Here is a 13,066-nt window from a genome sequence, read left to right on the forward strand (position 1 = left end):
CCAATGAAAACTACTTTATTATATTTTGGCCTACCCTTTTTAAATAAAGTGTTAAATAAGAAATCAACATGGGTACCAATATATCAATCAAGATGAGAGGGGGGGGGGGGGTTATCGCTGCAATATCCTAAAAATATTAATGGTGACTTCAATAAATGAAGTTGTGAAAAACTGAAAATTAAATGTTTTCATATTTTGGAATGGTTGATAAAACGTCTGTACATGTACTATACTGTCAGCATCTCAGTAGTTTATGTAGAGTTGACTGTTTTGGTAATTGTATTAATGTTATTATATGCACTACTGTATAGTGGATTGGATAAGTGTCGCTTGATTCTCTTTTACCTTATATTTCATATTTAATCATGGCTTCTTTGTTTCAATGGCTTCATTTACATACTGTTAACCATTTCATTTTCACTGCTATAAATGTTTGCAATTTCAAGATTTCAACATTCGTAAACAAAATGGAGAAATTTTCACTGCTACAATACTTTGCAATGTTCATGGACTCAAAATTCATGTTCTTCCAGTAAGAAATTTTTTTTTTGCTACAAATAAAAGTTTATGAAAATATTACAATATCAGATGCCTCAACAATATCAAGTAATTTCAACAAATTCCCAAATACACAGTGAAGCTTTCTTCTTAATCATGATAGAGGGCGCTATATGATAATATAAGGAATACATATCTGTTATATTAAACCTATAAATAGACTGAGCATGCAGATTGTTAGTTAATGAATGTTTCAATAGACCAGTTTGTTTCAATCTGTTTATTTCTATTTGTAAGGCATTCATGTATATTGCCTTGAAGTGAGAACTTTTGACAACACACATCATAGTATGTGCATGCCCTTGTATTTATGCACCCTTGGTATCTTAGTTAGACAAGGCTCACTTGACATCATTTCATAATTAATACATGACAGCATGTACAATACCCCAATCACATCTAACATTGCATCCCCTAATATTTTCTTCTTATTTAAGTACTTGTGCAGAGGAGACCGAAACAAGCAAGATCTTTGCTACCGAAAGTAAACAAAATCATTTTGTGGAAATCAGTAGACTTTATACTTAAATTGTGTTTTAAATATTAAGTGAATTACTTTAGTGATGCTCTAGACTATTTGACACCCCTAGCTCTTTTTATAATGGTATAATCTACTTTGATTACTCCTGCTGCGTGTGAATTGCTCACACGTAGATAGGGGTACATGCCTTATAGCAAGCATGGATAGAAACTCTTTCTGTAGAGTAAATACATACTTGTGTGTTTTAAGAGTAGATGTGTTTATGAAATGATATGGCTGCTATAATTGCAATTCTATGTTCTACATCTATGTATATAAAGACTTTGATGTGTCAAGTAATATGCATTATATATAATAAATTTACTAGTTACGGTTTTCACAAGATAAATATCCGGGACAGAAGTTCAGGATTTTTAAGTATATTACTATTACTAATGTTAACACTGCATCCAAGCAAACATTAAATATTACATACTTTCTAGATTATATGCAGCAATGCATGGTGGGATTTATTGTTTTGAAAACAAAATAACTTTGTTGATAAATGGCACATTTTGTTTGATCCAGGATAGTTTGTGAACACCGTAGCTTTCAGAATTTTTTTCAACTGTCAATGCTATATATACACCAATAGTTTAAAAAACTAAAATGGCAATATTGGTTAAAGTTGCTGACTTGTTTGCTATGCATATCTCAAAATCGTTATGTGATTTGATTAAGTTGGGTCAAACCATCATCAATTGGAGATGTCAAACTGAGGGACACATTGAATATCAGTGGAATTAGTATACTGCTCATTTAGCCAAATAGAACACCTTTGACAAAATGATTTAATCTAATTTGTTCTAATCATGTAGCGAACTTGCCTAACAAACCAGTCACCAACTTAGCTGGTCATGTTGCTGTGTCTGAAACAATATAGCATCGGCTTCATCTTTCCTAATCCATGTAATATCAAAATAATTTTTGTTTCAGACTCAGCGTGGATGGCTACGACCAAGAAGTACTCTCTCATAAACCGCCCACTCTAAGTCGCACTAAAAAGAGCAACTCATTAGATGGGGTAAGTATTAAAGTATTTGTTTGCTCTTAGAAAAGATAGAATGTAAGCAAATATATAATGTATGTACATACAGGCTCCGTATTGTACTGTTATAAAACTCAGACATTATATAGCAGTCCTGTTTACAGTGAAAATAGACAATTTTGAAAACCACATGCCATAATTGGCTCTGATATATCCACCAACAAATTAAGTTTAACACCAAAACTATTCAAATTTATGACATCATCGTTAGTTGCAGATTAATGACAATTTTTAGTCTATTCTTAAAATCATTACAGTCGTTACAATTTAGTATTGGCTTAGGAATACCTCATGTGACAATGTCACTTAGTATTGGCTTAGGGATACCTTATGTGACAATGTCACTTAGTATTGGCTTAGGGGTATGTGACAATGTCACTTAGTATTGGCTTAGGGATATGTGACAATGTCACTTAGTATTGGCTTAGGGGTACCTTATGTGACAATGTCACTTAGTATTGGCTTAGGGATACCTTATGTGTCATCACATAGTAGTAGTGTGCTGAAAAGCCAAACTGAACAAAAAAGTACCAGAATACTAGTACACTTAATTTTTTGGTTTGGTAACTGGTAAATATTTATTTGCCCTGCCTACCCATTGCATGTCCATTGTTCACCACAGTGTATGTACTGAATTGTGATATCCATTCACAACACTTTACCCTGCTGTTTTTATATGCATAATTCATTCACCTAATATGGTCACTTTCAAAGCATATATGAAATTAACTCTCCATAACTATATCAAAATGTACAATAATGGAGAGTTAAGTGATACCAATTTGCACACTTCTAATATGTGCAATGAAAGTAACTTACCCTTGGTGGCAATGTACCTTGTAAAATGTTTGTATTTTCACCACGCCTTGTATGCTTTTTTTCCTCTCTCCACCTAGTCCAATGATACAGTGTCTGCACATCTAAACTATGTCATAAGCAATGGCAAAACAAGTTGGATTGTTTTTAATTAAAATTAGTTGTAAGTGTGATGGTCTTAAAATGTTGCAATATTCAATTTCTTATTACGTTACTAATGTTTGTATTTAACTATTACCTGTTGAGTTGTTGGCAAACAAGCATAATTTATTAAGCTTCAGAAGAAATTAGACAATTTTTAAATGCTGTTCTACTGTTCTGACAAATACCACAACACAAAAAACAGTAATGTAGTGATCTAGTTATTTGGAATATAGACCCTGGGGTCTGTGTTTTGGGTCTAGACCCTAGGGTGTGTGGTTAGGGTATAAACCCTGGGATCTGTGTTTGGAGTCTAGACCCTAAGGTGTGTGTTTGGGTATAAACCCTAGGGTCTGTGTTTGGGGTCGAGACCCTAGAGTGTGTGGTTAGGGTATAAATCCTGGGGTCTGTGTTTGGGGTCTAGACCCTAGGGTGTGTTTGGGGTATATACCTTGGGGTATGTGTTTGGGGTGTGTGTTTGGGGTCTAGACCCTAGGGTGTGTTTGGGGTATAGACCCTGGGGTCTGTGTAAAATACTAAATCATTGAAAGAGCGATAGTTACATTTTTGATGACATACTATTGTTTTAATATTGCAAATCACAACTTGTATTGGCAGGAATTAGTATGGAATCTATGCATGTTGCACTCACTATGCCACCACTTAACTAATGACAAGACATCGAATGTTATCAATGTTGTCAACAAATGTCAGTCATTTGCAGATCACTTGATTAGCATGGAATTCTATTGACCACTTTTGATGTCCTAAAATGTGTAATGTAAAAATGTAACATTTGTATAAATCTGAATAGCTAATGAGATATTACTAGCATTGTGTCTAGGCATTAATAGAGTGAGTTTAAACCCATAGATTGCAGGCTGTAATTCATACACTAACTTTAGTTTTGTCATTGTTTGTGTTGTGTTTTCTAATCTCTTGACTGTTTCTCTAATAGCCTGAATTGTGGCCAGCATTTCAATACGTAACTCTATTGGATTTCAATCATTTGTCTGTGACTGCAACACCACTACGACGTGTAAATAGTACAAGCAAGAAATCTCACTGATAAACCATCAACATTACAATGGTACAATATCATGTATCCTAATACATTTGTACACTGCCTCATCTTGAAAACTACAATATATTTGTTTATCTTTCTGTAAAGTGCTGTAATTTTGCAAAAGACAATTTTTGTGAATCGTACAATTACCATTTTTATTGTATTTTGTAGGTAGAGGCGGCTGACAAAACAATCAATGTTTACATTTTCACAGTGATCAGTTTTGGGGATCTGCTAAAATTCATTTGTGTATTTACAGAAAATTCAAACAGTTGTCGAAATTATGTCATGCTTGGTGATAATAAGGGTTTATTGAGACAATAAAGTCTTAGTTACAACTGTGAGCAATGTATTGTACTTGAATAAGAATTGCATGCATATAGTGTGTAATGGATGGGATATTTGTAAATACCAACAGAACAGTAGATGATTATTAAAAAATGTGTCACTTCCCTCGTTGCAATGAATGAACTGTAAAATATTTGGATCATTGTGAAATTATGGCGAGAAAATATCAATAATTTTGCATATTTTATCAACTTGACCATGGTACATATAGTTGATGGCAAATTGTTTTCCCAATGTAATGAATTAGGGTCTTGTACAAAATCATATTTGACTTTTGTTAATGCTTCAATCAGTCAGTGGTGAATTACATTTAAATTTGAATTACCGGTAGAACAAAATATGTTACATTGGCTATCTATAATTTCAAACCATGAAATATTCTGAGAAAATGTGCATCACCTCAAAATGTTAGATCTGAAGAACAAATTTATTACTGTGGCGTATTATATTTGCTTTACATGAATCTTCCAGATTTCAAGATTTTCTATTTCTACACCTTCATGTATGCTGAACTAGTTTTAAACAAAATAAATGTAATATTAGCCACTATGGCTATAATCGTTTTATCCCTAGTGTAAGTCAAAAATGGAAATCTTTTTGTGATTGCACTTTTACTGGAAATTCACAAAGAGTTGTCTCTTGTCAAATTACAGTGTTTGGTGAATGTTACACCAGATATAAGCATTGAGATAAATTCAGGATGAGGTTTGGTTTTTAGAAAATTTATTTAGAACATTATCACCATCTATGTGGCAAGCAGTCTGTTTATATCGTTAGAATAAATTAGAAATTGAGATGAAACAGTGTACATATACCATATCACCCTGCAGACTATTGTAACCAATCATGCTTTGCTGTACATGTGTCACAGTGTAAACACAATTACCGTATTTGTTCTATTAGAAGTGCATTTTCTGATAGAAATGCATGTAAACAAAAAAAATCACATTTGTAGTATACTAAACCATTATAATATTACTTATTTTCCCCAATAATTTACATAAGTACATGCGCTACTAATAGAGCAATTATGATATTATTTGCACCATTCTAACTCTGTTTAATTGTTTTTATAATGTCATTCAGGTAAAAATCTTAAATCGTGAGAGCGCACACATACACACACTGAATGTTATATGTCAGCATATGTACTTTAAATATCACAAAGGGTGGATAATGTAAGGGCATTCAATTATCATGACATGTGATGTAGATCCCATTGTATTCACAAGGTGGACCACAGGCCTTGTATTAAAAAAAAGGGCAACACTAATAATTATTTTCTGGCTTTGAGTTTAACTTGCATAGCATATATACTGTTTTAGCAGTTTGACATAACATTATTACCCTAGTAGAAATAATACAAATTTATGAATAATTTATACTTTTCTATTTGTATTGGTATTGGGAATGTTATATAACAAAATAATCTGTACATAATTTTTTCAATGAAAATTATTTATTTGGATTCAAACTTTCAAGCATGGTTTAAAAAAACAAAACAAACTGACATACCAGCCAATATAACTACCAGGAGGTATATACGTATTTGGATTCCTAGGATAAATATTATGTTGGTCAAAGATTTGTTTTGGATTCACACATTCAGTCTTGCATATATTCAATATATATATTCAAATTATATTTCACATTTTAAGTATCGGTTATTGATTCAATCTTATATGACATTATTCTATATGAATCCCAAAATGAATCTAGATGAATTTGAATCTGATGTTAATTTGAGCCTTATTTTAATATTGTGCCTTACAATTGCATCACTGGAAATGTGTTTGTGACATGAATGAGATCTTTGTCACATGTTACTGCACAGCGTTACATACCCATGCCTAGACATCCTAAATGAATCATGGTGTGCTGTGTGAGTCCAATAACAAGCTTTGTTTTTCATTTCAGTTCTGGTGGAGGGAGTAATTTCATTTTTACAACCTTTAGTAAATATAAAAGTGTGGGCTAACAATAATTTAAATAGTTTGTTGTTTTCTCATCTACATGTTAGTAGCTATTAATACGGTATATTGGTATATATTTTATGATTTTTAAATGCAGTAAAATTAAAGTATTAATAAACGGTTGCCAAACATTTATTTCATAGTACTATTCTAGTGATGTCTAAAACTATTGACATATCTAAATTGTATTTTGGTCATGTTGATTACTCAGTAATTAAACAGCACCCTCAACTTCATTAAAAACAAATCATTGTCATCCAGGACATAGAGGATCGTATGTGAGGTGGTGAGCATAAAATCAATAGATAATTAGTTTTTGTTGTGAATCTTTGTGGAAATCTTCGGAAACTTTGTGGCCCTATAGTGTTAAACTATTTGTTAATAATTTTGAATTGGTCAAATTCATACAACTGAGATTTATAATTCAAAAATTAGGTTGAGTTTTCAAACTTTTTTCTTTGGACTTTCAAAAATTATCAGTCACAGGGAATAGATAATAAACATTCTTTTTTATACAAATGCAATTGCTTTCTATTGTAAATATACAACTTAAACAAATCTTAATGTCACTAGCATTCAAGCTCCTTTAGTAATATGTTACCACTCATCATATCAAAGGTATTTAGAGGTCACCATAGCAACCCTTTCCAGCACTATAAATGCTGCTATTCAGTATAAAATATGTACCAATATATTAAATGTTTGAAGTTAATAATTATGATGTAAATTATTGTTAATTGATTATTTATTGTTTTCTCTTACAGAGTGAGTTGCCGCCTGCAGTCTCCTGTCAAATAGTTGACCTTCAGTCAAGATCTCCACGTAGAGCTGCAACTTTTTGGATTTAATTTTTTTTTTTTTATTCGTCCTTATGAAACTGTTTCATAGTGTTCTTACTATTGTGTGATCATTCATCTGTGAGTGAAACCTGTCCAAACTGAGCCTTGGGAGGTATACAGTGAAACCTGTCCAAACTGAGCCATGTGAGGTATACAGTGAAACCTGTCCAAACTGAGCCCTGTGAGGTATACAGTGAAACCTGTCCAAACTGAGCCATGTGAGGTATACAGTGAAACCTGTCCAAACTGAGCCCTGTGAGGTATACAGTGAAACCTGTCCAAACTGAGCCCTGTGAGGTATACAGTGAAACCTGTCCAAACTGAGCCCTGTCAGGTATACAGTGAAACCTGTCCAAACTGAGCCCTGTGAGGTATACAGTGAAACCTGTCCAAACTGAGTCCTGTCAGGTATACAGTGAAACCTGTCCAAACTGAGCCCTGTGAGGTATACAGTGAAACCTGTCCAAACTGAGCCCTGTGAGGTATACAGTGAAACCTGTCCAAACTGAGCCCTGTGAGGTATGCAGTGAAACCTGTCCAAACTGAGCCCTGTGAGGTATACAGTGAAACCTGTCCAAATTGAGCCCTGTGAGATACATGTATACAGTGAAACCTGTCCAAACTGAACCCTGTGAGGGAGGTATACAGTGAAACCTGTCCAAACTGAGCCCTGTGAGGGAGGTATACAGTGAAACCTGTCCAAACTGAGCCCTGTGAGGTATGCAGTGAAACCTGTCCAAACTGAGCCCTGTGAGGTATGCAGTGAAACCTGTCCAAACTGAGCCCTGTGAGGTATACAGTGAAACCTGTCCAAACTGAGCCCTGTGAGGTATACAGTGAAACCTGTCCAAACTGAGCCCTGTGAGGTATACAGTGAAACCTGTCCAAACTGAGCCCTGTCAGGTATACAGTGAAACCTGTCCAAACTGAGCCCTGTCAGGTATGCAGTGAAACCTGTCCAAACTGAGCCCTGTCAGGTATACAGTGAAACCTGTCCAAACTGAGCCCTGTGAGGTATACAGTGAAACCTGTCCAAACTGAGCCCTGTGAGGTATACAGTGAAACCTGTCCAAACTGAGCTCTGTGAGATACATGTATACAGTGAAACCTGTCCAAACTGAGCCCTGTGAGGGAGGTATACAGTAAAACCTGTCCAAACTGAGCCCTGTGAGGGAGGTGTACAGTGAAACCTGTCCAAACTGAGCCCTGTGAGGTATGCAGTGAAACCTGTCCAAACTGAGCCCTGTGAGGGAGGTATACAGTGAAACCTGTCCAAACTGAGCCCTGTGAGGTATGCAGTGAAACCTGTCCAAACTGAGCCCTGTGAGGTATACAGTGAAACCTGTCCAAACTGAGCCCTGTGAGGTATACAGTGAAACCTGTCCAAACTGAGCTCTGTGAGGTATACAGTGAAACCTGTCCAAAATAAGCCCTGTGAGGTATACAGTGAAACCTGTCCAAACTGAGCCCTGTGAGATACATGTATACAGTGAAACCTGTCCAAACTGAGCCCTGTGAGGTATACAGTGAAAAATAAAGACCCAGTTGAACTAAAAATATTATATACTATATAATATAATTATTTACTGGGGGCACACTATATTTCGGGAATAGATGTCCCTGGTTATCCGGATAAATATTGTAGTAAATGTGACAGAATTGAATCATTTTATGGCAGGTTAGGTTATTCTCTACCATATTTGTAAATTTTGTAAATATTTGTTTTTTAAATCAATATTTTAGATGAATCAGTGAATTATAACATTCCCATATTTCACCTTGACCAGTAATTGGAATTAATAGTACATCATCTTAAATAAAGAGTATATTCTGAATGTAAATAAAAATTCAAAAGTGATATTTGATATATTTATTGAATTTTAGTTCAAACCTTATTTGTTATTCCTGCTTTTATATAATTGTATCTTAGTATGTGACTTTTAATAATGTACAGTTTTATCGTTTACATTTAACACCATGACCAGTGAATTTTCACACTATTATCAGTTGTAATATTTATTTTAGAGCGATATATTGTGACAGTATCTTAAGAATTTTTCTCACACAGATTAAAATTGGTGCAATTAGAAACTAATCAGTCTGTGCAAGTTACTGTGCCCCTTTTGCCAGAAACTTGACTTTTACCATAGAGGGCGCACTGCTAGGCCAAGATGTTAGATACCCTACTCATTATTTTTGTGCATTTTTACATTCCATCAAAGTAAAGGAAAGTTTCATGCATTTTTAACATGTTTTTGTAGATGTTCTGTTTTAAAGATTTTTCAGTTTGTGGTGACTTTATAACCCATTTATTTGCCAGTTTGTGAATTTCTGATCACTGGTAACCAAAGCAACCAATTCAGTTTTGATATAGCACTAGACTGACTGTATGAATATCAGCACACAAGAGAATGAACAGCAGATGTCAGTAGCGCTAGATTATTCTACCAGACGTCATTTTAATTTCACTTTTGTCTAGAAGGGATTTGTAGTGAAATATCTACATATTTTAAAGACAGTGAAACAGAGACTTGCTCATTGGTCAACTTAACGAATTTGCAGCTTGTTTGACTTTGTGTACTGTAAAAATATTAATTTTCACTGATGTTTCATTTTGCTTTTTTGGAAAAAATGACTTCTGTAATTTTACACATTCATATCAATTTGATTTAGTGAATTTCACTTATTAGTGAAATTAAAACTGTGACTAATTAATGTGTTTACAGTAATTTGTCATGTTGTAGTGGCTTTTAAGATAGTTCAGACATGCCTTGATCACTGTATGCATGTATTTAAACGACTTTCATAGTTTTATGGCGTAGTTTTATTGAGTTAAGAGTGTATATTTTCTATGAAAATTTTGTGTACTGTGTTGATGAGTGGAAGTAAAGTTTTATTTATTCAATTGTACATGCTTTGTGAGATGTCGTTATTCAAGTAACTGAAGGAATAAAGGACGATGCCAGGGCATGATAACAGGGCAAGAACGGGATGTGCGCAATAATGAAAGAGACACAGTTTAGCCGAATATGTAATTGAACAATCCCGTCCGAGTCCCGTTATTTAAAAATAATGAATCTATTACAATATATTGAATGATAACTGTCTATAGCAAGATAAGTGCAAATGATACCGGGAGATTCATTATTGTTTTTTTATTAATCACCACCATCAGAATGCTTGGTTAATATTCACTATAAATGGGCTAAACCTGCATTCTCTTCACAAGTCACAGCGATTGAAATTTACCTTTGCATGTACACCAATATAATGTACAGTTTTGGATTATCCTATATGATACGACCCATCTATTTTTTCAGTTAAGGTAGCAACTGGGGGAAAAACAAGAGTTGTGATTCAGACACTCCTTAAAAGTTACCAAATAAGCCACTATGAAAAAATATACATCTGAAAGTTTAGATATAAGCGAATATTGTTGGGCATATGCATAACAATGTTTATCTATGGGATTACTTGACAGCCAACTGCCAATAGACTTCTCAAGTACATTGGGGACTATGAGAACTGGTGCATCTAACTTTTAGAATTTTGATTGACTAACTGGTTTGGCAGCCATCTTGGATTGAAATTATACAGGAAGTGGGTATTTGATCCATAGACTTCTCAAGTACATTGGGGACTATGAGAACAGTGCATCTAACTTTTAGAATTTTGCTAAACTAACTGGTTTGGCAGCCATCTTAGATTGAAATTAAACAGGAAGTGGGTATTTGATCCTTAGACTTCTCAAGTACATTGGGGACTATGAGAACAGTGCATCTAACTTTTAGAATTTTGCTAAACTAACTGGTTTGGCAGCCATCTTAGATTGAAATTAAAAAGGAAGTGGGTATTTGATCCATAGACTTCGATCTCAAGTACATTGGGGACTATGAGAACTGGTGCATCTAACTTTTAGAATTTTGATTGACTTACTGGTTTGGCAGCCATCTTGGATTGAAATTAAACAGGAAGTGGGTATTTGATCCATAGACTTCTCAAGTACATTGGGACTGTGAGAACTGGTGCATCTAACTTTTAGAATTTTGATTGACTTACTGGTTTGGCAGCCATCTTGGATTGAAATTAAACAGGAAGTGTGTATTTGATCCATAGACTTCTCAAGTACATTGGGGACTATGAGAACTGGTGCATCTAACTTTTAGAATTTTGATTGACTAACTGGTTTGGTAGCCATCTTTGATTGAAATTAAAAAGGAAGTGGGTATTTGATTTATAGACTTTGATCTCAAGTACATTGGGGACTGAGAACTGGTGCATCTAACTTTTAGAATTTTGATTGACTTACTGGTTTGGCAGCCATCTTGGATTGAAATTAAACAGGAAGTGGGTATTTGATCCTTAGACTTCTCAAGTACATTGGGGACTATGAGAACTGGTGCATCTAACTTTTAGAATTTTGATTGGCTAACTGGTTTGGCAGCCATCTTGGATAGAAATTATACAGGAAGTGGATATATGATCCATTTCTGAGGATCTAGATCATTCATGGTATTCATGTACACTACCATTACTATACAAAGTCCATAAATTAATATCACATATATGGACATACTGTCAGCCTTCAAACGTTAAAGCAGCTGTTCAGCAACTTTAAATTTTAGTGTAAAGCAGTTTTTCGCTACACAAGAAAACTATTTCTCTCTTTTTAAGGTAGCGAGACTATTATTTGCATACTTGTTTTCATCTTCTAATTGTGACTGAATGACTACAAATAGAATACAAATAGACCTGGGAAAGTATATATTTTTAGAATTGCCAGACTTCAAGCTTTTCACAAGTGTATTTTGCATGCCCGTATCTGCATTCTACGACGCGTTACTCAATCAAAGGTGAAAAATTACTTTTTCTGTAAAAAAAATAATTACGCATTTATGCTGGCGGTAAGAAGTATTTTTTTCACTTTTCCTAGTTGTTCAATAGTCTGGTAAATTGAATGTGTCTGGTCAGTTTTATTCAAGCAACGCGTTTTAAAAAATAGTGTGCTGAATTTCAATTACTGTTTTAGTCGCATTGCCCCTCAACTCAAACCACAACTCGTTGATAAATAATCGATGAAATAGTTTGTCTGGACACATTCAAGTTCCTCTCATTGTCACCTTAAAGCTGTGAAAATTTGGTGTTAATCCAACGACAATAAGTATACGTTATTTTTTGTTAAAGACCTTGTATTTTGAAAAACATAAACTCCTAGAAAACATCCATGAAGTCACAGCAAAGATTTTCAAGCTTGTTTATCGGCACAATCAATTTGTTTTCCCATCAAGGTCTGCTTTAACATGTGTAGGGACATCCAAATGTGTAAGGCTATTGGAAACCAAAAAAATAAAGGAATGGGATAGCTATATTTGGATAAATTCGGCATATGAAAACACCAAAATCAATGATTTTTTTCAGTGGCTGTGTGACCTTGTGTCTGACACATTCATATGCAAATGACTAATCTGTGAGACAAACAGGGGCGGAGACAAACCATTCAAATGTTTGGAAACACTCATTGTGTGTCAGATAGCTACTGATAACACATCCTAACATTGCTTTGTCTTGAGTTTATCTTTGAAACTTATAGGCACACAGATTAAACCTGTGTTGTTGATTTTGGAAAACACTACTGAGGCTGCCTTGCTTTCCTTCAGAAAATCTACATTTTAACCAACTTACATGACATTCTATGTTATGTTGACTTTATCATATGAAAGTTTATAGTGCATTTCATCAATTAATAAATAAATGTGA

General features: G+C 34.3%; 1 protein-coding gene across 4 annotated transcripts in view; it reads left to right on the forward strand.

Moving 5' to 3' along the window:
- LOC100370536 (cytosolic carboxypeptidase-like protein 5) overlaps positions 1-7,565 on the forward strand; it is a 57,238-nt gene extending 49,673 nt beyond the window's left edge. Inside the window, exons 16-18 of one of the 4 annotated variants that reach the window (XM_085492713.1) lie at positions 2,015-2,102; positions 4,042-4,173; positions 7,235-7,565. In XM_085492713.1, the coding sequence (XP_085348839.1) occupies positions 2,015-2,102; positions 4,042-4,152 (199 nt within the window). In that variant the 3' untranslated portion in view covers positions 4,153-4,173; positions 7,235-7,565. The remainder of the gene's footprint in view (positions 1-2,014; positions 2,103-4,041; positions 4,174-7,234) is intronic. The other 3 variants (XM_085492714.1, XM_085492715.1, XM_085492712.1) reach the window with 3 other exon arrangements.
- The last annotated feature ends 5,501 nt before the right edge of the window (positions 7,566-13,066 follow it).

Source organism: Saccoglossus kowalevskii, chromosome 18, assembly GCF_978046115.1.
Source record: "Saccoglossus kowalevskii chromosome 18, keSacKowa6.1, whole genome shotgun sequence".
In the NCBI taxonomy this organism is placed as follows: domain Eukaryota; kingdom Metazoa; phylum Hemichordata; class Enteropneusta; family Harrimaniidae; genus Saccoglossus; species Saccoglossus kowalevskii.